The sequence below is a fragment of the Ambystoma mexicanum genome, chromosome 10 (assembly GCF_040938575.1).
Source record: "Ambystoma mexicanum isolate Mex_15411 chromosome 10, UKY_AmexF1_1, whole genome shotgun sequence".
Taxonomy (NCBI): Eukaryota; Metazoa; Chordata; class Amphibia; order Caudata; family Ambystomatidae; genus Ambystoma; species Ambystoma mexicanum.
Genome location: NC_090932.1, coordinates 70,329,856 through 70,357,156, shown reverse-complemented (window position 1 = coordinate 70,357,156; position 27,301 = coordinate 70,329,856). Strand labels below are relative to the sequence as shown.

Below are 27,301 nucleotides of genomic sequence, written 5' to 3'. Positions count from 1 at the left end.
ACAATATAGGTACAGTCTGCCACACAGCTGCCTTCAAAGTACATCAAGTGAAACCCTTAATATGGCATCCGATATGCAGTCTATTATGAAGCCAACCGTATTAAGTGGCTGACACGAAACACTAAAGAAAGTACCGTGCATTAAACAGCACAGTTATGAACATGGCTAGTAAACCTCTTCATATGATTTCATGTTCGAATTACAAGAAAGGGGTGGACTCAATACTGCCCTTGAAACACAGTTAATTTAGGACACCTGAATTTGACATTGAGTTACACATAGAATGCCCAGAAACTCCTGGCCCCTGATCAGAGTAGCCATGAACTCTTCAGTAGACCTTGGTCCCGCCTGAGGCTACCCCTAGCAGCTTCAGAAGTTCCTAGTCTATCAGGGGGGACCCTCTGGCTCTTCAGAAGGTCCCAGTGGCAAGGTAGCACGCATTGGAGTAGTCAGACGGTGATGGCTTCTAAAGCCATGGCCTTTCCTAAAGTTAGCCGTTGCCTATTTAGAAGGCTATGCCTCGCATGAAGTTACCCTTGGTATCTCCAGGGGGCAACTGAAGGAAGAGTTACAGGGATTTTTGGACTTATTTGACTAGTCCAGTTGTACCATTACAATTGATTTTTTGTACAAAAAAAAAACCCACGCCTACGCTTTCTTTCAAATGTTTGAATTATCATTTTACAAATATGAGAATTACGTTACATGTGATAAGTCCGTGGTCCTTTCATATGAAACTACCCCAAGAGCAAGTGTGTGGTTTTGGTTTTGTCTACGAGATTAATAGTCCACAGTTCTATGAAAGGAACGTAGAAAGTGGGAAGAGGGCCATCGAAGTGGGTCGGTTGACACAGATGCAACCAGCTGGCTGCTTGGGCTCACCAGAGGATTTACTTTGGGTGTCACAGTTGTATTGGAGTCTCCAGGATACGGCAACAGAACACGCAGAAATTGGAATTATTAACAGAAAATATCTGTCCTAGGCCAGGATGAAGTCTTCGGCTAACCTTCTCTTCATCTCATAGCCTTCCTCTGGATCTGAAGAACGTTAAGGAGCTGGGACACTGGGCTGAGGACTCTGGTTCAATCAGTAGAGGTCATAATCAATATTCCATGTTAACATTTTCTTTCAAAACTGTACCCAAGTCGGGAAAACAAGAAAAAACAAACGCACTGAAATGGGGACCGAATAATTTAATGGCAGGGCTGAAGCGATCACTAGCACACAGATGCTGTGGCTCTCAGACAGCGCAGCATTCCTAGGCACACAGATGCTGCTCATATTGATAGGCCGTGAGAGGGTCTTGAATGTACATCAATTCTCAATATATCCTCTGTGTGCTAAACGGAGAGAAAGAACAAAGTGCTGAAGAACAAACGGCAGATTTTCACGAGGAATTGTTGGGCAGAAAATTTAAATGAAATTACCCACCGATAAAAAATAAAAATAAAAATGGCTGTGTTTAGCTGTATGGTCTTCGTGGGTTTTCGTCTAAGGAGAATGGCCACAGTGAATGGATCCTCACTTCCTAGATTAGTACAAAGTTAAATCCGAGAAACAAAGACACAGCGGAAATAAGAGCGAGACAGAAAACAGACAAGAGCTGAACACATTGTAGAGCGAGGATAGATTTATTCCGTGCCGTTTTTTCACAATGCCAGTTTGGTATTTCGAAAACTTGAATTGTCCCTAAAACAGAAAAAAGTAGAGTTAAAAAAACAGTTAATAGTAGCATATATTACATTAACAGTAGCCTATATTACATTAATAGTAGCCTATATTACATTAATAGTAGCCTATATTGGACAATCACAATCTCAGGAGCCATTTTCTTGCTTATCACATCATCTTGCCAAGTGTAACCCACATGTTGGCGCACAAGGTCTCCAATTCATGTGTAAATGAAACTACATTACATGTAGGAAGTAAACATCTGTGCTGCCGCCCACAGAATGTGTCAACAACTTCGTTAATGGTGTGAAATGTAACGTGAAGTGCGTTTGACACACTGGACCTGGTCCCAGTGGTTGCGTGTAACATGCATTATATAGCTCCATCAAACCTTTAAAGTATACATGTGTATTTCTTAAGCAACAACATTCGAGGAAGGGGTCTTTAAAGCTTGATAGTGGCCAGCTTTCAGTCCCTTAAATCGGTAAAGGGTTATTTAGCTATTAAGGGCAAAGCATGCTTTCTGCGTTTCCCATCAGTGATTGGCATGGTTGCCGTTTCACAAGTGAAAACAAAAATATCAACACAAAATGGCTGCCAGGGAAAAGAAAACTACCACTAGTACTTTCTTCCGTTTCCATAGCTCCCACGGCAGGAGTAGTGAAGAGTTAGGCCAGTGGAGCGAGCAGGGAGCAAATGGATACGGGTGAATTTTAACAGGGGAGTGCGGAGGTGGGGAGGAGAAATGTGGCAGGGTCAATGGAAGGGGTTTACAGGAGGAAGAAGCCTGAAGCTCGAGAGCCAGAATGGCTGTGTTTCACTGCTCAGGAGGTTCGGAAGGCAGGCTGATACCATAAGCCTTGAACTCGACGCTGCATGGGCTTTTCATGGGAAGCATACCCGTCACTGTACAGCAAATGCAGTGATGGCCAAGAGGTCACTGAATTTCAGAATGACCTGGGGATATCGGAATTGGCCACAGAATGTACCAAAGTAGAGAGGTACATAGAGGAATCATTGTTCCGGGCCTTTATGAAGGCTCTGGACCTGAAGCTCAAGACTCTAAAGGATTGTTCCAAGGGAGCTACCACTTTGGCTTTAAGCTGAACTCTTGTTGTCCACCTGCCTTCTATTTGGAATTCTTGACATGTAGGACTTTGTCCATAGTACTGAATCTGGGAAGAGCCATTATGCCGACAGCAAGAATTTTCCACCACAACATGAAGCATACTTGTAAAAAATAAATGACATGCGTGGTGCCTGAAGAAACAATACGCAAAAGGCAACTGAAGAAAGCGTTCACTGCATCTTACTGTCACAAAATGAAGGGGGAATGAGGGGGGAGTGAAAGACATCAAATGAAGCCAAACCGTGTCAAAAATGGGTTTACAAATGAGACACGAAGAAAGGCAGACCTGTGAATAAACTTTGAAGTAGGGATAGTTGTGAAATCAGCGATATGGAGTAACGGAGTGGTCCGGCGAAAGGAACTAGCCCACCCTAAAGTCTCAGTGAAAGGTGAAATGGTTGTAGTGATAAAGTGAATCACCTGTAAAAGCAAAGTGATTAAAATTAACCCCGAAAAAAGGGGACAGTAAAAAGGAGAATGTTGAATGTGGTGCTTATGACATAGAACTACCCAGACCAAGAAGCACTGGGCCAAATAACACAAGAGTGGGAGCTTAAGGGAAAGTCGAAGTGGTCATGCGGTGGTCTGTAGTAGAAGCCACACACATTCGAAAGTCTTCGACATCAGGAAACGGTTCGAGGCGACTGAGGGAAACCGGAAGTGTAATAAATTAGGGGAAAGGAACCCCTAAAGGTTGTGAATTAAGCTTGGGGACGGGAGCACCTACAAGTGTTTTTGAACCATGATTTATTAAGCGGTCCAAGTCCGACAGAGGCAGACCTAAGTGAACCTTTGCTTTAAGAGGTCTGAGCCCGGCAGAGGGGGACCGGCATGAACTTTTTGTTGAACTGGGTTTTGAAAGCTTGAAAGACTAACATGGAAGGCCAGGCGGGCCTCGATCCACGTTTTGAACTGCCTTTGTGTTAAGAACCTGAGCCAAAGTATGTCATCCTACCTAGGAGGACGCCTTACTCCATGCTTTCTAACGTGAGGAAGGGAGTTGACTCAGCCACATTTATTCTTTATATTTGAACACTGATTTTGCTTTGAATACATATTCTCCTTTACACACTTTTTGTACAAGATATAGGGCAGGCATTGGGTTTTTGTTAGTATAGGCCATTTTTATTTGACAGACTCAACTAGGACTGTTTTATATATTTGATTGTCGAGACTACTCCCATCCTAGTTATAGGGCAAAGTAGGAGTTTTTCCAAACCCAGAAGCTTTAATAAAGGTTTTACAAATTGTACCTTTTGTGTCAGTGTCATACTTGTTATGTTATTAGCATTTGTAAAGTGCGCGTTTGCCCAAAGGCATCATGGCGCTGGAAGGGAAGCTACCCAGTCGGAGAAGACCAGTGGAGTGGTCAGGCTTAGAACAGGTTGGTTTTCAACGCTCTTCTGAATCTGAGATGGTTAACAGTGGCCCTAAGAGGTTCGGGGAGGCTGTTCCAAAGTATGGTCGCGGCAACAGAGAAGGCTCTACCACCAAGCCTTGTCCGGTTAAACCTGGGGACAGTGAGCAGGTTAGAAGTAGCAGAGCAGAGGTTCCGGTCTGGACAATATCGGGTGAATTTAAGCTGCAGAAATTCAACACCATGACCGTGAATAGCCCGCTGAACAATACACAGAGATTTAAACTGAATTCGTTGGTTCACCGGGAGCCAGTGCAGTTGGGGAAGCACTGGTGTAAAGTGGGCACCATAAGGGGAGCCAGTAGCCAGCCTAGCAGCCAGGTTCTGCATACGCTGAAGGCGATGGATGAGGCCGTTAGGTTGAGACAGATAGAGCAAATTGCAATAGTCCAGTCGTGTGAGGACTAACGCGGCTACCACAGGGGGGCGGAGGGCTACCGGGATCAAGGGCATAACCCTCTTAAGGATTCTGATCTGGTGGTGGGTGGACTGGCCCACGGCAGCAACCTGGTTAGACATTGACAAAGAAGCGGAGAGGATAACTCCTAAATTCTTGACTTTGCTAATTGGGTTGGGTAGCGGGCCCAAGGCAGCGGGCCAGAAAGCAGGGGTCCACAGGGAGGGGTTGGAGGGGCAGCCTACCAACAGTACCTCCGTTTTATCACCATTTAACTTTAGCCAATTCTGGTCCATCCAGATCCCGACTGCCCTAAGGCAGTCGTGGAGGCATACAGAGGTCTCTGATTGATCCTGGTCCAGACGGATCAGGATTTGGGTATCATCTGCATATGAGTAGCAGTTTAACCCATAGGAGCGGATGAGACAAATCAGGGCCCAGATGTAGCTGTTAAACAGAATTGGCGATAGCGAGGATCCCTGAGGGACACCACAAGTGAGAACGCAAGCGGGGGAGAGAATCGGTGGCATAGCAAGGGTCTGAGTGCGATCCGAAAGAAACGAAGTAAACCAGGCAAGAACAGCACCGGATATCCCAATCTGTGAGAGACGAGAGAGAAGGATGGAGTGGTCTACCGTGTGGAATGCGGCAGAGAGATCTAGCAGGATCAGGGCCCCAACTCCGCCAGCATCGACAAGTCTGGACATGTCGTCCTGCACCGAGACCAGGACACTTTCCGTACCTCTCCCAGGCCTAAAACCCGCCTGGGCATGATTAAAAATTTTGGAATATTCCAAAAAAGAGGACAGAAGCGGTGTGACCAGTGATTCCAGCAGTTTGGACAGAAACGGAAGAAGAGAAATAGGGCGGAAATTAGCCAGGATAGTGCGGTCAAGAGAAGGCTTTTTAAGGAGGGCAATAACCCTAGCAGATTTCAGTTCTGGGGGAACAAATCCCAACTGACAAGAGTTGTTTATTGCCAGTGTGATCTCAGTCAGAATATCAGGAGCAATAACCTTCATAATAGTGGTATACTTGTGATACCATGTCTCCCCTACAGCACCCACTGGCAGGGTACCACATAGAGGGGGAGCTGGAAGCTATTTAGCTCCTGCTTTTAGCCTAGAAGAGCCTGGTTAGCTTGAAAACTACAGTTACCAGGAGCTACTTTCGACTCCCCAGGCCAACTGATGACTTCCAAACATGCATATTGGACATTAACTGAGTATTTGAGAATGCAATAAAGAAGAATTAGGACACATCTAGTGCACATTTAAACATCATGGACAAAAAGATAAGTGTGCATCTCATGTGGAAGTTAGATGTGTGGTGCACTGGGTTCCCTCCTCGTTCCCAAATGGTAGCACCTGCTTACTGGGTGATGCTGGACACCCAGGAGCCGTTTTAGATCCTGCTCATCAAATCTTAATTTCAGACCCTGCACACTGGTAGCAAAAACTGTTTATGTAGCCACATTTGCATCTGGAGGATATTTCTAAGATGATGGAATGTGTGCAGAGGGAATTCATGAGAAACACAAACAGGATGGTGGTGTTTTTTGAGAGCTGAATGTGTCATTAAAAAAAACAGAAGAGCAATTTATTTATTTAGAAACAAAGAAGTGTCCTGGAATCCATCATACAGCTATTCACTGTTCTTAAATACTAATAAAGATCCATGATGGAGAAGCAGAAAGGGAACACGGGCCTCTGTGTAAGAGTCTAATATCATTCAGGACTCAAAACAGGTCATTTTGCCTAAATGTTGTTCTTCCACCTCAAGGTTTACCGACATATCTGCACACGTTATGAAGATTCTACTTTCAAGATTTATCAGCTACACTCTGAACCCCCACTTCAGATATCCATGGTCTACACATTTATTTTCAATAATATTAAAGTCATTTTTATTAAACTTGTCAGGCTCTTGTTTTTCTAGACTTTCAGGAAGGGAGAAGGAGCCAAATACTAACACATTTAAGAAACTCCAGAACATGCAGAGCTTTTAGATACTCATGTTTCAGCAAAAGAACCCAGATTAAACTAGGGTCAAGGAAATATATATATATATATATATATATATATATATATATGATTTGAAGGGCTCCCCTGTGTTCCCCCCACCCAACACGTGCTACTGTGTGTGTGCAAAAGTTGGAAATCTGATAGTCTACCCCACCTCAGAGATCAAATATGCCAAGCATCACACATCTTTATTCTTAACTAAACGACAACACATGGTTTACTGCAACATGAGTTTTCAATACATTATGAGGTTGTGGATAAACATATGTAAGAGGCGAAAGTAAGGTTGAAAAGAACACCATTAAGCTTATGAAAAAGAAAGATAATGCCCTACCGCTATGCGTGCCACAGAGGAACAATTCCCTCAGCGACCACTGTTCAACAGGCCATGAAATTCTTCCCAAGCCCTAGGCAGGCCACAGACAAACAAATGAAAAACACAAAAAAGGGGTGGGGAAAAAGAATAGCACTTAAGAACTGCATATTAATGGTGCCCGTTTGTTTATAGTAAACAAAAACACTGACGACAAGGGGCTTTCAGTACAGACTACTCACAGTTCTGGTAATCCCTAAAACCTCTCCTTCAGACATGGACTTCCCTGCAGCACTAGGAAACAGACAGAACATTTTATATCCAGTAGGAATCACTGAAACATATTGGGAGTCATTTGTGCATTTTCATTGTGACAGGGTCAGGGACTTGACCCTGTTGGGGGTGTGATAGGGCCAGGGGGTGACCAGGTCACGGGAGGACATGGACCCCTCCCGGCCTGGAGTAGTCAGCCTAACAGGGTGTATGCGTGAGCAGATCCCCTAAGAGTTGAGGGAGTTGGTGGCAGTGGGGGGGGGAGGGCGCAGTCCCTGACCCCTACAAGTGTGCCTTGCTTGCTACTGTGGAAACCACTGTTAATCACCCCATACCTACCAGCCTCTTTTCTGACTAGAGATTTCCGTCACCATTTTCAGGACAAAAAAGGATCCAGAATCCTACACAGCAGCAAACAAAGAAAATAAGCAGAACAAAAGAACGCTGACCAAGAAGCTCCTTGACAGATCATGATCCAGCTTAACGGCACGAGCTGTAGCATCCCAAAGCAGAGGGAAAGTAAGACGCCTGGCAAACGTCAACCGGCTCAGACCACCAAGACTGTATAAACACTTTGAATTAAAAGTGGGCGATGAGTAAAGAGGTTCTTGAAACTGTTTTCCATGATAATCTGAACTCTGAGAAAAGCCTACGAATAGATTGGCCCGAATGGTCAGAGGAAGTAGGAATGCTTTGGGGAGGGGGAGGAACTAGAGAAACAGGAGGTCATGGGTATAAAACGCATGCATTTATAAAAGACAGCTCTCATGAGGTCAGGAGGTGTGGGGTGGATCGTGAGACCAGGAGGAAGGTGGAGTGGAGTGCTAAGAAGTCTATGAAGCTGGTGGATACAGGGGCAGGTAAGGTATTAGAGGTGAGAAAGAGTGGTACTAAGTGTTAAAAAGTAAAGTTGTGGTTGAGAGAGTGAGTGGTACAAGAGTGTGTGGGACATAGCATGAGTGACAGTGTATTGTTGATGGTGCGAGTCGTGAAATGGGCAGTGAATACGCAGGACGTGCGAGTGAAAGCAAGAGGAGGTGTAAAGGGGGAGGTTGGAGATAAGAGCAATAAGAGGAGGGGGGAGAGCAGAGAGCGAGAGAAGGGAAGAGTGTGAGAATACAAGAGAGGTCATAGGAGGAGAGAGAGAAAAAGACAGGAAGAGACACAGGGGCGGGGGAGAGTAGGAGCGATGGGAGTGGCAGAGTAGGGAAGGGATGTGGGGGACTAGGGAGACCAGAAGTGGGGAAAGAGTAGGAGGAGAACAATGATGAGACATAAGTTGGGACAAGAGCAGGAACAGGAGTGAGATTTTGTATGAGGAGACAGGCAGCCTAATTAATCGACTTGTGAGACAGCATGAGATTAGGGTATCTTTAGAATGTACCGGAGCGAGTAAGATAGCAAAGGCACCTTGAAACACTTGTGAATAGGTGCCATACAAATGTCCAATAAATAAAAGCTGTCTTCAGGCCCTCACCAATACAGCAGGATAGCTTAGGTTACTGATCGCTAGTTGCACTACACCATTGGGGTATAGGAGAACCTGTGATAGGGTGGAGGGAGGAGACAGGAATTTGAGGGATGAGGTGAGGACCTCCCTTAGTCAGATCTCTCTGCCATCTGAAAATACAACCCTTGAACTGTTTTCCCAGAATAGGTGGAATTATTCAAGCCATCTGTGACATCAGCCAAAGGGTCCTCTCCCCTCGGTACTTGAAGCCTTACTGTACTTTCGTAATTTTCTCTGTTCACCAAAATGCAGACAGTGGGAAGGAAATGTGTACCCACACAATGGTGAGTAACTGACTTCATGATCGGCCAACTCTGGTTTATTGAAACTCACAGAACATTTAGAAACATGACCATCTGGCTGAAAAGGAGGTTCTGTAGGAGGGCATGACAAAACTGGATGTACAGGATTGTGCCAATATCAAGTAGGGTTTTCAAAACGTGAATGGAGTATCCCATGTGGCTGCTTTAGAGCCAGTCTCTAGAGAGCCGATTTCCTAACTAAGCCAAGTATGATCAATGAAGCAGTAATTCACAGTAGTGACAACCGTACTCCTAGTTCATACTTTTCTTTGTCATAGTTTTGGGAGGTTATCCCTAGGAAGGGACAGAAGAATGTTGCACAGCAGTATTTTTATATGAAAAACAAAGGGTAGGGCACACACAATTTTCTTGTATCGGACCACCCTTGTGCATGATCTCTGCAACAAGCATCATTCCTTTAAAGATTACAAGACCTTTGACTTTTTGATCGGGAGGTTGAGAGGGGCATATGGAGGCAAGGGGACTATCAACTAGTGGCACAGTAGTCAGTGAAATGAGTAACGTTAATTTACTCCCACGTCCTGTCCTGTCCCCCTTCATCCTTACCAACCAGAAACCAAAAGCACCCTGATCGATTGAGGACAGAAAATAATCTGACCCAATAATTGGAGATCAGATATTTAACTATCTGAGAACTGCTTGCCCAAACGGTTCACAAACTCCACCCTAGATAATCGTGTTTCCAGAGTGCATGAGGCATGGCTCAAATAGCCACCTTGGAGATTACTCGCAAGAGAACATTCCTTTAGAAGACTGCAGATGCTGCCTTAACCCTGACAAGGCAAGCATACAAGGCCAGAGAAGGGTCATCCTCCTTTTATGACAATCTACTGAGCTATGGTGACCTTGGAAGTATTCAGCCCTGACCTCCACTCAGTTTCTTATTGTGGCTCTGGAAAAACACAGGAAGAAAAATGTCCTAGTTGATATGAAACTCTGGAAGCCCTTGGAACAGATGCATGCACAGAAGGACCTTTTATCTCCTGAACTTCAAATAAAGCTAGGATATCATGCAATTCACTGACTTTGCAAGCATAGGATATACACCAGAACTGTCATCTTCCACCACACTGCTGTAAATTCTGCTGAAGACATACGTTCAAATCTATTGTGGTAAAGTGTAGACAGAACTACATTCAGATCCCACATGGGTCAATGAGATATAATTGGATGATAAATTTGTAAAAGCCCACTAAGTGTCCCAATCACTGGATTGGCCAAAGAACATCAGGACCCAGGTTGCAGTGGCTGACATGTCAATCCTGCACGAGTCTAGTTTGATGCCAGAGCCTGCCAAATGAATCCAGAAAGAGAACGTGGTCTAACAAAACTGTGTGTGGGTGAATATCCACATTTATACATCAGTGCACAAAGCCTCATCGATTGTTTCTTACATTGCACATTTGTAGACCGTTTCCTGTGTGCCTTAATAACCTCCAGGTAGAGACTCAAGAACCTGAAAAACATGTCCTCCGGTATCAGGCTACGCAAAGAGATTAGAAAGAATGAGATCCACATACTATTACAGAAGATCTCTTCCCAGGCGAAGAGGGGAATAGCTTCCAGAAGGTTGAAAAACCATACTCTGGTCTACCAATAAGGGCCTATCAGAAACAGTTGACAAGTTGTGATTGTGCCATAGTTTTCTCACTGCCTTTCGTAGTAGTGGAAAAGAATTTAACGCATAAGGAACAGTCTGCTCCAAGAGCAAAGAAGAGCTTCTCCCAAGGAGTTTGTATGACCCTTGAATACTTCCGGGATGGGTTTGGAGGCAAAGGACATCTCCTGTTCACCTGGGTGGTCAACAAGTGCAGGAGCAGAAAACCACACTGAAAATCTGCAGACCCACTGGATTTAACAGCTCTCGTTTGTGAGGGGCATAGCTATGCCTGCTAAATTTGTCTTCTTCCACATTTAGCTCCCCAACCAGATGAGTCACCACTGGAAAAATGAGTGTGCCACCGACCAGTGACACATGAAATCCAGGGGACATCATGTGGATAGAGTTGGGGGGGCTGGCCCCCCACCATGTTTGTTCAGGTAATACCTAGACCTAGCTGCTGTGTTCTACAATGGGATCAACACCCTGCAACCTCCGACACAGTGACATTTGATGCTGAAGTCTTTCCAGCCCCGTCAGTGTTCAAATGTTTTAAACAGGACTCCCGGACTTACAGACCCATGTGTGTACCTACAGATCCCACCACCCTTCTCCCCACATTGTGCCCAAACATGTCAGATGAGTCCCTGGCAATTTAGAGTGAAGTGTCAAGGGGCATGTAGCAGATTCCTACCATCATATTCCCACTTCCCATCCACTATCTCAAGTCCTTTTTGACCGGTTTAGAAAATGGCAACACAATATTTAGGTTCGGTCTTTTGGGACTGTTGTCTTTTGGGCTGCATTTGGTGCTCTCTCATGAGGCATTTGGGCTTCTTTCTGCAAAGTGCAAATTGCATCCCCCTGACAACAGCATGAAAGAGGTCCAGTTGGTTTGGTGACCTAATTTCTTGTTCGTAGAAAAGAAATGGTGTGTAAAATCCCCATTTCCACTTCCGTCTGCACAACTTCCATAGCCCCCAAATTCGATGAATTGCTGGATCTACAGTGAGTTGCCATGGGAGGAGTGTTACGCTCACCTGGTTTCTGCGGGGACGTTGGGGCATGGTTGCAGCCCTCCCAGGAAGTAGAACCCCCCCTGTCTGCTTACTCCTGCTGCAAATAGGCTGTGGGCTGCAATGAATTGGAACACTGCTCCTGCGCAGATATGAGAGGATGCAAGTTTGCTGGCCTGTGAGTGAATTCCCTCTCAAACCCTTCTTCCCATAGCATGGTTTCCGTGAGCATGCATCGACCCATTAAGGCTCACCTGTAGATTATTATGGTGAGCTCTCAGTCCTGCTACTTCTGGCAGGGGTGCATTTATTATGAGGACCGAGTTCCTTCACTGGTCCTTCATACGTGGTGTCCAGTCCAGCTGCGACTATTCTACGCCTTTCTGTTAAGTGTCTTTCAGTTTTCTCTTTGTCTTGAAGTATTTGTATGGTCTTTCTCACAGCCTCTTGTTAGCTCTGTAATAATGTATATCTTTCTCTCAAATAGGTGCGATTGCAGCCAGCAGAGCTACAGAGCACGAGGTGGCTCCAGATTAGGAGCAGAGGATCCCACGGCGGTCCGGCAGCAGGTAAGTGAGCTTTTAAGGATAAGCGCGAAAAATTTAGCAAGCGCGACCTCAAACTGAAAGTTTGTAATGTCTAACCTTGCCTTTTGTCCCTTTACAGGGTCCGCCTTCGTGGATGAAGAACTCCCCCTCAAGGCCCCTATCAAGGGTGGTCCTCCTCCTGGTCCTGGTTTGGTGGGGTTGTCGTGATGGAACTGCCTAACCAATCAGGGAGCATGGACAGTCTTGAGGTCCAGATCCTTTCCAGTCTATGAGGTAGTATAATTTGGATCGGATCACTGAGTCTAGGATAATTTTGACTTCGTACTCCAGCACCCCCTCAATTATCTCAGGATCTGGTGGAATGCTGACACGTGTACCTGGTTTCATTGGTTTTAGAAGTGAAACGTGAAACACTGAATGAATCCGCATGAATCCCAATTTCATGGCGGCAGGATCGATTATGGCTTTGATTGTGTAGGGTCCCAAGTATCTGGGGCAGAAATCTCTTGGTCCTTTGATGATGTTTTTTGATGCCAACCAGACATTGTCTTCGATTTGGTAACTGGGAGCTTCTCTTTGATGTTGATCTGCAAACCTTTTCTGTCTCTCCTTGGCTCCGGCCAGCTGCTCGGCTGCTTCTTTAAAAACCTGGGTGATGGTTTATTGCTGGCATTTCTAATGTGTCGAGTGGATCGAAAACAGACGTTCGTGGATGCCGTCCGTACACAGTATAAAACAGACCTAGCCCTGTACTGGTGTGAATGGAATTGTTATATGCATACTCTGCCAACCAGAGGATGTCTTTCCAGGTGTCTTCGGATTGTTGTAACATGCATCTTAAATACTGCTCTAGGGTCTGGTTGGTTTGTTCCATCTGGCCATCGGTTTGAGGGTGATGACTTGTGGACAGCCGAAGGTCGATTTTGGCAATTTTACAAGACCTTCTCCAGAATGCTGAAACAAATTGAGTTCTGCGATCCGTTATTAATACCGATGGGAACCCATGCAGTCGCACAATCTGTTCCAGAAACACTGTCGCGAGAGCAGAAGCGGTGGGGAGTCCTTTCAAAGGAATGAAGTGGGCCATTTTGGAGAACAAATCCACAATAACCAAGATGGTGTTGTAACCGTGGCAGGAAGGGAGATCTGTAATAAAATCCATGGACAGAGTGTGTCAAGGCGCTGGCAGTACCATCAATGGACGTAGTAGACCAGCAGGATTTTGCTTTTGGGATTTGTATTGAGCGCAGACACCACAGGTCACAATGAAGTGGGCAATGTCCTTTCTCCAAGTGGGCCATCAATAGTGTTTCTTTACTTTAGCCCGAGTGTTTGCTATTCCTGGATGTCCTTCCACCAAGGAATCATGATAGTTGGCGATGATTTGTTTTTCAGTTTCTTATCCGAATGTACAGTCGCCCTTGGAAGTAGGGTAGATCTTCTTTAATGGTGTATCGGTCTCCTTTGAAGCCATTTCTGTTGGGCAGATTGACTCATCTAGCAACGCAAGTCGGAATGTAGATCGTCCAGACAGGTAGCCGTGACAAGCTTATTTTGGATCTGCTCTTCAGGAATGATAGCCACAGGGTCCGGTGTAGTGAAAGCTTCCTTTTCCTCACTCATGCGAGAGAGGGCGTCTGCTTTCCAGTTACGAACACCTGGCCTATAGGTAATGATAAAGTCGTATTCCACAAAGAAGAGGGCCCAACGAAGTTGGTGCAAAGATTGCGCCTTAGTAGACTTTGTAGGTTGCGGTGATCCGTGATGACAGTGACTGTATGTCTGGCTCCGAGAAGATAATGTCTCCATGCTTTAAACGCTGCCATGATTGCTAGCAATTCTTTGTCAGTGATTGCATAGTTCAATTCGGGAGCAGAAAACTTACGAGACCAGAATGCCACGGGATGTAACTGTCTGGTTTCAGGGTTCCGTTGTGACAATACAGCCCCCATTGCTATGTTGGAGGCATCAGTTTCAACCACATATGGTAAGTCTGGTTGCGGGTGTCGTAGAACTGGTGCTGTGGTAAATGCTCGTTTTAGTTTCTGGAAGGCTTCCTCAGCCTCTGGGGACCAGCAGAATTGTTTGTTTTTTCGCAGCAGAGAGGTAATAGGAGGGATGATCTGAGAGAAACCGGGTATGAACTGCCGATAGAAGTTGGCGAATCCGAGCACACTTTGTACTCCTTTTGTAGACGTCGGTGAGGGCCATTGAAGGATAGCGTCCACTTTGCGTGTATCCATGCGAACGCCTCGTGTGTGAGAATAAATCCAAGAAATTTGCCTCTGTTACATGTAAAAAACACTTCTCCAACTTGGCAAAGAAGTCGATGTTGCCGAAGCTTTTCTAGTACTGCCCGGACATGAAAAATATGCTCTTCTTTGGAAGTTGAATAAATGAGAATGTCATCAATATAGACAAGTGCGCAAACGTCCAGTAATTCACGGAGCACGTCGTTCATAAAAAACTGGAACGCTCCGGGGGCATTACATAGCCCAAAGGGCATCACCTGGTATTCATAGAGGCCATATTTAGTACGGATTGCAGTCTTCCACTCATCTCCTTTGACCCTTACAAGGTGGTAGGCCCCTCATAGGTCCAGTTTGGTGCAAATCGGAGCGTTTTTTACCTGATCCAAGAGTTCTGGGATAAGTGGTAATGGGTATCTATTCTTCACCGTGATCTGGTTTAGTTCTCTATAATCAATGCAAGTTCTTAAGTCGTCCTCCTTTTTAGGCACGAAAAAGAGCACCGAGGCAGGGGATTTGGATGGACGGATGAAGCCATTGGCTAGGTACTGGTCTAGGTAAGATTTTAGGTGTTGGTTTTCCTGCTCAGAGCATAAATTCGACTGCAGGGTATCTGGGCTCCAGGTACGAGATCAATTTGGCAGTCGTAAGACCTGTGCGGAGGAAGGACATTTGCTTGTTCCTTTTGAAAGACATCCTGACAATCTAGGTATTCGAGTGGCAAGGAGCCAGTGAGACCCAGTACGATTCCTTTCTTAGTCTTCGGGTTGGTGGGCCTTTGAGTGTAACAGGTACAAAAACGGTCTTGGGGAAAGGTCAGAACTCGTTTTCGCTAGTGAATCTTAGGGTTGTGGGTCTCCAACCAAAGTATTCCTAATATTATCTGGAACTGAGGAGCACTGATGAGATCGAAGGTAATGTCCTCTTGATGGCCGTCCTGACACAACAGCTTGACTTTCAGTATAATGTGTTACTGGGCCGGATGAAAGTTGAGATCCATCTACCGCTGTGACATTTTCCGATTTCTGCTTTTGTCTGAGTGTAAGGCCTATTCGGATAGCCAGATCCTGGTCAATGTAGTTTCCCACAGCTCCGTGGTCAATATATTCTTCCAAAGCATGTATTTCTGACGGTTGTTTGAGGTCTACCAAGAGCACCGGGATGACTAGATGTGAGGTCTGTACAGGTTCCTTTTCACGGCTCGACAAGTGGACCCCTACGCTTGCCGAGCGTTGAAGTTTTCCGAGTCTTGTTCTCCCTCGTCTTTGTCGGGTGCTCCGACTATTTTCTTGGGTGGCTTCACCGGGCATTCCCGAAAAAAGTGACCTGCTTTTCCGCAGTACAAGCAGAGTTATTGTCTCCTTTTTTCTTGTTCTGCCTTGGTGAGTGGACTCCGTAGTCCCCCAATCTGCATGGGTTCGGCCTGTTCATGTGATTTGGGTTTATTATCACGAGGCCGCTCATAGACCGGTCACCCTTCAGCACTTGTTCGATCCATTTTTCGATCCTGCAGCCTGTGATTGAGCTGTACAGTTAGGTTGATGTATTCCGCACAGCCCTCTGGGGGATTTACCACTTGAGCTACAATGTCCTTGAGTTCTCCACACAATCCATGGTAAAAGAGCGTAGTCCTTTTTTTTCCTTCTGGCCAACGATTCAAGGATGCGATGTAGGTTAACAAATCCTGATTTCCCTGTCTGAGTGACAGTAGCTAGTTGTCCAGGGCCTGTCCTCGAGTGTGTCGTGTAAACAATTTCTCCATTTCGTGCTGAAAACCCTTAAGGTCCCGAAGCAAAGGATCATCTTGATTTACCAAAGGTATTGACCAGTCCGCTGCACTGCCTCCCAAATACAAGAGTATGAACGCCACTATGGCTTGGTCGTTGGGAAAAGCCAGAGGTCTGCACAAAATTGTAAGCAGCATTGATTCATAAATATGGCGTACTTGTTAGGTCGCCTGTGAAACGTTTGGGCCGGTCCAGTGGAACTGCTCCTGGAAGAACCACCTGAACTGGTGGTGACTGGTGCGGTGTGGGAGTAGGCCCTGGCAATGACACCTGGCCAGCTCGTGCCTGGAGTAAATGTCTTTCCAAACCATAAGTACGCTCTCAGTTCACAATAAGGTCCCTTCTTACAGCATTGGTTTCCTGCCTAGAAGCATAATTCACCCAAAAGTTGGGCCAATTGGTCAGTATGAGGTATCCATAATGCCTAGGCAAAGATTTGTAGTGGCTTCGCGTTCTGTTACGCTCACCTGGTCTCTGCGGGGACGTTGGGGCACGGTTGCAGCCCTCCCAGGAAGTAGAACCCCCCCGGTCTGCTTTCTCCTGCTGCAAATAGGCTGTGGGCTGCTGCGATGAATTGGAACACTGTTCCTGCGCAGATGTGAGAGGAAGTAAGTTTGCTGGACTGTGAGTGAATTCCCTCTCATACCCTTCTTCCCATAGCGTGGTTTCCGTGAGCATGCATCGACCCATTAAGGCTCACCTGCAGATTATTAATGGTGAGCTCTCCATCCTGCTACTTCTGTCAGGGGGCATTTAGGATGAGGACTGAGTTCCTTCCCTGGTCCTTCATAAGTGGTGTCCTTCAGCTGCGACTATTCCACGCCTTTCTGTTAAGTGCCTTTCAGTTTTATCTTTGTCTTGAAGTATTTGTATTGTCTTTCTCACAGCCTGTTGTCAGCTCTGTAATAATGTCCATCTTTCTCCCAAATAGGTGTGATTGCGGGCCAGCAGAGCTACAGAGCACGAGGCGGCTCCAGATGAGGAGCGGAGGATCCCGCAGCGGTCTGGCAGCAGGTGAGTTTTTAAGGATAAGCGTGAAGAATTTGCAAGCACACCCTTAAACTGAAAGTTCGTAATGTCTAACCTTGCCTTTTGTCCTTTTACAGGGCCCGCCTTCATGGATGAAGAAGATGTCGTGCTGGGGTGCCCAGAGCTGAAGTCCTGCGTTCCGCAGGATGACGAATGGACACCGGGCTCAGCAGTGAAGAATGCAGGCGAATGCAGTCTCCAGGAGGTAAGCGTATGGGCAGGCGACTGGATTCCCAAAACAAAGTGCTGCTTTATCCCAGGCGACGGTGAGCGTTACGCTGCATGCGAATGCAGATTAACGCGAAGCGTGCGGCTTGGGGTTGGGTTGGCTTTTATAGGTCAGCTCTTAAGGCCACGCCTGCTAGTTCTGTTCTGTTCTGCTTGCCACACCCTAGCACTCCTTGAAGTTGCACGTGCAGCTGATAGATGAAAAGTTGCACGTGCAGCTCAAGATGGAAAGCCACACCGAGACTGACTGTACACACGTGGAAAGTTCCTGAAAAGCACTCCTGTCCATAATAAAGAGTCTTGCTTATGTTTCTCCATGAGCCTGGTGCCAAAAGCACCAGGACTGAGTCCAACCGGGCCCCCTGTGTATAAACGCCCCAAAGGGACGTGCTTGAACCATGCTACCCCTTGCTCCCACAACCTAATGGTGCAGCTCCTATGATCCTGGCCAAGTGACCATGACAAGGAGGTTTGGAGAGGTTGAAATATTGGTTGGCTAACAAGGCCATATGTTACCTCTCGCCAGGAAGGCAGAGAACAAAGGTTTCCTTTACTCTCCTGGAGAACTATCAGACCTGCCTTTTTGCTATGATATGGGTCTGACAAAAAATGTTCTTGATTCGTTTTGTTGCTTAGGTCTTGGATTCTTGGATTAATGGCCTTGTCAACTGCACCTGATTGAGTATCATCTGTCACACAAAAAGTATCTTGTCCTTTCTCTACAAGTAGGAGCTTTCAGCCCTATCTCACCATATCTGAGATGGAAGAAAATCTAGCCTTGGAATGGCCATCCTCCTCCTCCACCAGGTTATCAGCCGTCAAGTCCATGTCCACAATTCTTGATGGGCTCTAAACCACCAGTGTTGGAAGCCTAAGCGTAATAGCCTTGGCATGTCAATAAATAGATTCATTGGCATAAGTAGCAAATGAGTGAACGTCTTTACGTGAGCAGGAACCACGGTCAGAACAGCCAGTATTGGGACAGAAAAGGGGAGGACCATAGACCCTGGTACGAAATGGACCTCCATAATCAAATTAGTGAAATAGAACTGGAAAACCTCCAATGTTATTTTATGAAGGTACACAGTTTCGAGTGGAGGTTCCGGTCAAGGTGCATGCTTCAGGTGTTGGAGCCTGGGACCTCACAGATGGACACGATCTCTTGGTTTCATGTTTCCGACGGTAATAGGTGATAACTGCATACAAGAAGTTGGCAACTTCCTAGCGCAGAACCCAAATTTTACCAGTGAATCAATGGAATAAATGGATCTAACAATAGAAAGGGAAACCTGATGTAGGAGGAGAACTTGAGAAAGGGGTCTTTCAAGGAGTTGCAAGACTAAGGTGCATCAATTAAGGAGGGTGAAGCTATTAGCTACATTCCTATCAAAAAGGATGCTTAAACTTCCTGGCCTCTCCTAAAGATATTTCTGCAAGCTATGCAAAGAAACAATTTGGCAACGGCAAGGACTACCGTAGACAGCACAAAGGAGTTGGTATCAACTACAAGGTGCCTAAAGTCAGAGCCCAATGAAGTAGCTGGAGCCAAGAAGCTTTGCGTCTTCTTCAGTTCTACAATTTGCACTAAATTTTGACCTGCACATGTTAACATATAGGTGAAGATAACTTTGATTGGGCCAAGCCTGTCTGCATTTGTGACTGATGTTTCGGTTTATACCACCATCACTGGGAGACAGAAGACCCCTTACACTCCAGATATTGGAACAAGCATCATCTACAATGACCTTGGTATGCAATTAAGGTTTAGCCCCTTTTTGTGGCATCTGGGACAAGGACAAGCACTTGGCTTACTATGCATCTAGTGGTGCGGCTTATTGGACGATCTTACTGGATCCTCTATGCAGAGCTCAAAAAGCTAGGTGCTACATAGGTCAGAAAATCGATGGACTTTTTGTCCAAGGGGGACCCTGGAAGTGGTCTTGTAAACTTAACCCTATGTGTCGGATACGGTTACAATTGTGCCTTTGCTTGTGGTGCTCTTCTTCAATTAAAGTCTCTAGAAACAACACTGAGCCCCTCATATGGACTAACCTGTGAGAATATTAACAGTTGTAATTGGAGGTATTAATGACAGTTTGGCTTCGCAAAATGTAGTCTAGATTGGCCTATAATGGTACCGTTATTGGCAATTCTAGACTTGGTTAAGTCTAACATTGTCAATAATGTGACAACCATCAAAGACAGTGGCAAAGGAACTGACACAAGAGCATGTTATGGATTGTGGACTGATGGCAGGTGTGCCCTGGCACCGAACAGTAAAGACAAAAAGCGGGAGAGCGCGGGTCAGCCTATGGAAGGTACAACTAGTAGAAGGTGCATATCTTATTCTGTGCTGTTGATGACTGAATTTAAGTAGTCTAGAGGGCCTGGAGGCTGACTGACAACCACTGAGTAGAGAAGGCAGTCAGCTTAACAATGAAGGGTGATTGAACGCTGAATAAGACACGTCTGACCATGAGCAGCAAAAGAAAAGGACTAATGTACAGTGAGCAAGCTGGCATGAGTGGACAGCCAGCTGATGTACTTTCACACATCTCCCAATGGCTTTTCATGACTCCTGCTGATTAAAGCATGTTCTGGTCTGTGACCCGACACCTGAAAACATCTCCTGAGATTTAGAAAGAGCATAGATGTTCTATTTCAAGGAGAGTGACTACCGTGCCACTTTCACAGTGAAATATTGAAAACATGCTTCGTTAGGAGGTATCAAGTGTGATTCTCTTGGCAAGAGGTTTTAAGTTCCATGTTTTTAGCATCAAGACATTTTAGATTTAGTTTTAGGAAATTAACATTTTCATGAGGAATTCACAAAAACATGGATTTAGGAATTACTAGTAATGTTGTATTCCCCAGCACCAACTAGATCAAGGCATAACCATGAATACATAGAGCTTTGTGAGACAAGTCCCCCAAGAACACTGTCATTCTTTGGAAAGCAAGCCATCTACTTTTGTTGAGCGCAGATGTCAGTGGGACCGGTAACGTATAGACCGTGTCATATCTGTTCAGCACAGCACAGAAAATAGAATGAACAATTCCTTCTCTGATCGAGGAGGAATAATACAGGGTGCAGGCCAAAATCATGGGGAAAAACTGGAGCCTGCAGGGCAACAGGAGAATATATTTTCTCTCTCGCTCGCTCTCTCTCTCGCTCTCTTGCTCTCATTGGACAAAGTGTGCTAAATTACACTGGGATATTTGAGAAGTCATTCTGTAACAGGTGGGAACATGTGAACTGAGTTGCTGTGCACCACCAAAGAACAGAGAGGAAGTGGGGCAGTGGGAACTTGCAGCAGAGTATTAAGTGTGTCATGCCCTTGGGTGTGCCCCCTGCCCTCCACGCAGCACAACATCAACCACCATACCAGGGACTGTTGCTCCAGTCCAGGCAGCCATACAGGATGAATAACGACGCATGGACTGGCCCCTCAGGACCCAACCAGTCTCAGCAAGCTCCAGACCCCTTTAAGCCGCATCCCAGATCTGGGCATGTGCAGAATTGATGGTCAGGATCCAGATTATACTCGTCATGCTAATGAGCCAAGACCGCCATATACAAGTGAAACACACTAATGTTTCTCGGGTCCAGCTCATCCGAACCATTCTGGTCTAATTTCTTGCGTCTTTCCTGAGTGTTCTGGATTGCCCTTGGACTTTCAAGATTTGAGTGGCCAGCTGATTCATTCCTCATCTATTGCTCATTTTCTGGATGGACATGCTCTTCCTCTCCCTTTTGTCATGTTACGTTAATTAGCTTTCATACTGCGCACCTCACCACCTTAGTAGACCTAGAGCGCCAAAATCTTGTCCTTATGGGTGAACTGTGGCCCCACCCATGCTGCAAAGCAGACCTTGGTGATTTAGAAAGCAAATGAGGATAAAGGTAAGCGGGAAATGGCAACAGCGGGAGAAAGTCAGAGAGAGACCAGGTGACAAGGAGAGGTGAAGATAACATGAGAATTGTGCGGCAGCATTAGCTGGGAATCGTGTAGCTAAGCATAGGTTCAGAACAAAACAGTCATGAAAAGAATACGGGGCTGTCCATAAAGGGCAAATCAAATACTCGTCACTTAGGAGGAGTGCAAAGTGTTGTAGGTTTAATTAGAAGTAAGGTTATGGATAGATGATTGTCTAGAGAGGTGCTCAAGAGTTCCTGAATGCAGTGTATGTTGACTTTCCAGCGAATGACATCGCTCAGACCTGTTGACAATACTCCCTCCTCACTCCCCTTCCTCTTGAGGGGATGGAAGGGAGAGGGTGAATTCTGCCTTCCTTCTCCTGGTGTCCAGTACTCCTTTGCTGTCCCTAGCCTCTCCTTGTCCCGCTCTTCCCCTCGTCTTTTTATGTTTCTCGCCCCCTGCTTGGAGGATCTATTGTGCCCCATCATGCAATAGATTCCCTATATCTGTATCTCTATCGATTGTCTCTCTCCGGCTGTCGTTTGGGAACCGCCTTTATCTGTTCGCATACGGATCTGTTGGGGACACTTTTCTGCATCTACAGACAATTGAGCTTTGGGAACGTCAACATTGCCACTTGCCATTTGGTGCCAGGAATCCAACACGTTGCATTTCCCCCACTGTGCTCACTAATGTTCTTTGCATCTAAATCATATGCTCAGATTTGTATGTATTCCCTAAAGCCAGTTTCTATATCTAGTACTCATCCGGACCATACTAACATGTCGCTCTTTCTTTTTTCGTGCCGTTTCAATGGGGGAGTGGAGTATGTAGAGCTCGTTCTCTTTTGTGTTCGCTCCTAGCTGAATACAGGGTTGTGGTCTGTCCCAGGTGATGTGAGAAATGTCCATGGTGACTTTCCTCGAGAACTCTGAAAAGGTGCATCCCCACAGAGCGAGGAGTCTGTCTGCCGAGATCATCCGAATGGATGCAACTGCTGATCTGGGGTCTGATGTGCGTCTCGAGATGATAATGACTTGGTATTTATATAGCGCTTACGCCTAAGCGCTGTACATAGAACATATTTACATACATCTGTCATCCCAACCGAAGTTGGTAATCCTTTATCGACCTCGGAAGGATGAAAGGTTGAGTTGGCCTTGCTATCTGAACCTGCAATCTGCACATCACCCATAGATCGCAGCAACTAGTGCTCAGCCCTCTGTGCTATTTTACCGGCTCATATATCCAAAAACACTTTCCTGGACCAAATGCAGGCCAATGCCTAACCACTGCCTGACAGTGCCAAGCCATTTAGTGCAACAGCACCCTTCCTAGTTCCCCAAGCATTACTAGTCCAGTCTCCACCCAAAGTAGTGTGGACCATGCCAATTCTCCCATGCCGAAGATCAGAGAGCCTTCATTGAACCGATGCAGGTTCGTAGAATCGGGGGGCCTCCATCAACAAGTGAAGGGGAGAGAGGTCGGTCCATCGTCACTGCTGGGGAAACCCCACCCATTTATATGAAAATGCCGTTGCAGACCTGTAAGGACAGCAGCAAACGGATGGAGGGAACAGGCTCTAAGGCCCCAGATTACCAGTCCCCAGCAACTGCCCAGCCAGCAGCTCTACAGGTCACCCTAAACAAAACACTCCATTTTGACGCACAGGAACTAGTCCTGATAGCAATCTTTTTGGTGGCACCAGTAATTTTATGGGCCAGGCTTTGTTCATCTCTATAGAAGGCTATGTCCGAGGCACTGCAAGCCCTGGACCCACAGCAGAGACGATGGACATTAATTTGACCTGCTTATATATAATATATAGAATTGTTCTTTTATAAACACACTTAATACCGGGGATCAGTTTCCAAATGCAAGCCTGGGATTCAAACCTGTGTTGCTATGCGTTGTCTTGCTTCCAAGACAAACGTGTTGCCCCTGAGCTATCCTCCCGGACTAGATAATCACAGCAAGACCATGGACTTCAATTAAATCAATACACCTCAATTGGGTGTGGGATTGGGTATGTCCCGAGTTACCCTTCAAATCCATAGGTGAAGTAGAACGTACTGTAGCCCTAGGTTTTCACTTTACATACATGATTGTCGCACTACGCTGAAGAGCAACATGGCTGTCGGATGTTCCAAATCTCCCCCATTGCTGCTCCCCGATGGCCTGGTCATGGTTTCCATGGACATACGCTCTTAATATGAGGAATAGGCTAAGAGGTTATCAATCTTTCATAGTGTGCCAAATCACCACTGTGGTGTTTTCAAAGGATTAAAGCTTGTTCGAAAGTATTGTGCACCTGCCAGGTGGGAGGGAAGAGGGGCAGGATCCAGAACACAGATTGTGAAGGAAAAGAAATTGAAAGGGGTGAAGCAGTGGGCGAAAGAGGGTATAGGTAAAAAAGAAGTTAAACAAGGTGGGTCAGGATAAAAGAAAGAGGTAGTGTATAGGTCAGGCGAATGTCGATCCAGCCAAAGTAGATCATACATCAGGATTACATTAATTAGCAGGGTCAATTCTGAGGTCTCTGAAGGAGAAATTTACATGAGGGAATTCCTTAGACAGATCAATATCAATTACTAAAAAGGCAGTGTGTGGCTGTGTGATGGGCACAAGATGTGCTCAAGTGGACCTTTTGCACATGTCAGTTTGAGATACCTAAAGCATGTCTCCCAAAAATTACTTCAGAATTTTAACTCTGGTACGACTTCAAAGTTCACTGGCCAAATCAAGAATACACAGTGTGAAAAGTGAATATGAACAGAGACAAAGAGTTTAAAGTAAAGAGTGGTCCATAAGGTCTGCCACCCTTTTGTGTGAAACGTTTGAGTGACGCGATTAGGTCTTTGGCTCATGGGTGGTAATTGATATTGATGTTTTATTTATATCACACTCATACACAAGTGTTTCAGAGAGTGACAAAGCAAGGAAGGGGAACAAGGGAGAACAAAACAATGATCATACTAGGCCAATGACATTGAGAACATGCAAGTGCATGGGAGAATGGAGAATAGTGCAAGGGGGGGGTGGGCAGTGTGGAGCAAGGGGAAAAACAGATAAATAATAAAAATAAATAAAAGGCCACAAACAGTGGTATTGCAGCCAACAATTGGCAAGTGCTGGGTTTAAGACAGCAGACAAGGTATATCTGATAAGTGCAGGAAGAAAAGGGGGACTGTATGGTTACAGATACAGACCCCAGTGCAAGGGGTGGCCCAGGGAAAGTGCAGGTGGGTGGCAGGGTGTGCAGGTACCTGGGCCCAGAAGAACAAAGAGTAGGCCAGGTGCACAGTACTGAGAGAACAGATCAGTAGGGGAGAGAAGGGGTGAAGGCAGAAGCAAAGAGTAAGGTCTTGAGGTGGTTCCGGAACCAGAGATGGTTCTCCTCAAGTTTCAGAGTAGCTGGGAGGCTATTCCAGAGGGAGGCACAAGCCAAAGAGAGATCTACCCCCAACTTGTTTCTTTGAAAAATGACGGACCCTGATGGAGTTAGAGGTGGAGGAGTATAGAGCTTGAGAGGGGAGGTATTTAGGGAGGGATAGCTGAAGGTATATTTTGGACCCAGGCCCCAGAAAGCCTTGTGGACAATGCAGAGGGTTTTGAATTTAACCCGTGCGTCCAATGGGAGCCTGTGGAGAGATTTCAGGGCTTGAGAGATGCGATCCCAGGGCCTGAGGCCAAAGACAAGTCTTGCAGTCCTGTTCTGGATAAGTTGCAAAGGGCGGAGAGTAGAGGCAGGTAGATTTAGAAAGAAGCTGTTGCAATAGACCAGCCTAGAGAGAACAAAGGTTTGGGAGACGGTATGCTTCTGGGGGAAGGAGAGGAAAGGCAGAGTACCTCCGAGGAGGTGCAGTAGGAAGTTTGACTTTGTAGAGACATCGGAAATGTGGGCAGAGAAGGAGAGTGTGGAATCAAAGATGACCCAGAGGCTCTTGGCTTTGCAGGTGGAGGAAGGGGGGGGGCAAGAGAGGCTGGCCAGAGAGTAAGGGGAAGGAAGGGTGAAGGAGTGCCTATGAGGAGGATCTCAGTCTTGCTGGCCATCAGGCAAAGATTGTTGGCGACACACTAGTCTTGAATTGCAGCTAGGCAATCAGAGATGAGAGAAGGAGAGGAGGTGGCCAAGCGAAGCCTGAAAATGAGTTCAGTGTCGTCAGCATAGCACTGGAAATTGGAGCAGAAAATGGCAATGCAATGGGCGAGAGTTGCAAGGTATTGGTTGAAAAGCCAGGGCGAGAGGTTAGACCCCCCTGGGAAACACCACAGGTAGAAAGGGAGATAGATGATGGGAAGGACCCAATTTGGACCTGGGAAGGTCGATCATAGAGGAAAGAGGTCATACCCAGGTTGTCATGAAGACGGTTGAGCAGGATGGCATGGTTGACTATGTCGAAGGCAGAAGAGAGATGTAGTAGGATGAGGACAGAGGGAATGTTAGAGTCAAGGTTGGGGAGCAGATCTTCACGGATGTTCAGGAGAGCAGTTTCCGTGCTTCTGGAAGCTCTAAAGCCAGACTGATGGTCGTGGAGACAGCCAATAGAATCAGAATGAAGGTTAAGCTGAGAGATGGCCAGATTTTCCAGGAGTATTCCCACAAAAGGAGTAATGGTAATTGGGCGATAGTTAGGACGAGAAGGATCAGCTGTGGGTTTGAGAAGAGGACGCCCAAGAGTGCTTCAGAGGGGAGGGGAAGACTCCAGAGGCAAAGGAGAGGTTGAAGAAATCGGCAAGGGCCGGAGCAAGGGTATCAATGTGGTCCTTGTTGGTTTTAGAGGAACAGGGATGAACCACTTTTCACAAGGCTTTCATAGATTGGACTTGTCTAGCGACCTCGTCAGCGGAAAAAAGAGGAAAGGATGAGAAAGAGGTTCGACGGGTGGCTGAAGGAGCGTCAGCGTGCACAGAAGGAGAGGGGGGAAGGAGAGGGTGGACAGGATGTCCTGGGTTTTTGAGATAAAGTGAGAGGCAAGGGCATTGCAAAGAGCCTGGGAGGCGACAGGAGAGGTAGAGACTGCAGCAGGGTTGGCCAGTTCCAAGCAGATTTTAAAGAGTTCGGCCGAGTTGTTCGATGCCGCAGAGACACAGGCTTGAATGTGGGCTCTCTTCTTGGTGATGACAGAGAATCGGTATTGCCTTTGGGAAAGGAGACAGGCCAGTTTGTCAGAGGATGAACAAGAAGCCCTCCATTTCCTCTCAGCCCCCTGTAGCTAGGTCAGAGTCACACCAGGAATTGCACCTGGCTTTGGACTTCAAACGGATACTCCTGTCAGGGGCGAAAGCATCAAGAGTATCAGAAACAAAAGAGTAGAGCAGAGACAGGGCTGTGTCAGGATGCGAGTCAGCCAGAGGTAGAAGCGGAGAGGAAAGAAGGTGGCGGCAAAAGCCTCAGCTGACACACGCTTCATGGGTTGGCTGTCCGAGAAGGTAGGTGGCAGTGTTGGGGTAGACTTGGCCTGGGAAGAAGAGAGGGAGAGATGAGCGGAGAGGAGGGATTGATCGCTCCAGGAGAGAGGAGCGGTCAGAAGGTTGGAGAGGGGGAGGATAGAGGAAATCAAGACATCAAGTATGTGCCCTGCCGAGTGAGTCAGGCCAGAGGGGAGGATAGAAAAGGGAGTGAGTTGCAGAGGTTACAGAAGAGTACAGAGGAGGAACAAGGAAAGTCTCGATGGATATTGAGGTCACCAAGGAGGAGTTGAGTGGTAGAGGCAAAGAGGGAAGAGGAGAGGTTAGCCCACTCAGAGAAATGAGGTGATTTGGCCAGAAGGCCGGTAGATAGTAGCCACGGTAAGAGATTGGCTAGGAGTGAGTCCTGCAGAGAAGGCACTAAGGCATTCAAAAGAGAAGTAGGTCTGAGTGG

At 46.3% G+C, this 27,301-nt stretch overlaps 1 protein-coding gene across 8 annotated transcripts in view; it reads right to left on the bottom strand.

Moving 5' to 3' along the window:
• Positions 1-1,181: 1,181 nt before the first annotated feature.
• Positions 1,182-27,301, bottom strand: part of EIF4E2 (eukaryotic translation initiation factor 4E family member 2) — a 265,342-nt gene continuing 239,222 nt past the window's right edge. For 3 of the 8 annotated variants that reach the window (XM_069617529.1, XM_069617533.1, XM_069617535.1), the window contains 2 exons: positions 6,974-7,046; positions 1,614-1,690 (listed from right to left, as the gene is read on the bottom strand). In XM_069617529.1, the coding sequence (XP_069473630.1) occupies positions 7,004-7,046 (43 nt within the window). In that variant the 3' untranslated portion in view covers positions 1,614-1,690; positions 6,974-7,003. Of the gene's footprint in view, positions 1,691-6,973; positions 7,047-27,301 lie in introns of all 8 variants that reach the window. The other 5 variants (XM_069617530.1, XM_069617531.1, XM_069617534.1 and 2 more) reach the window with 2 other exon arrangements.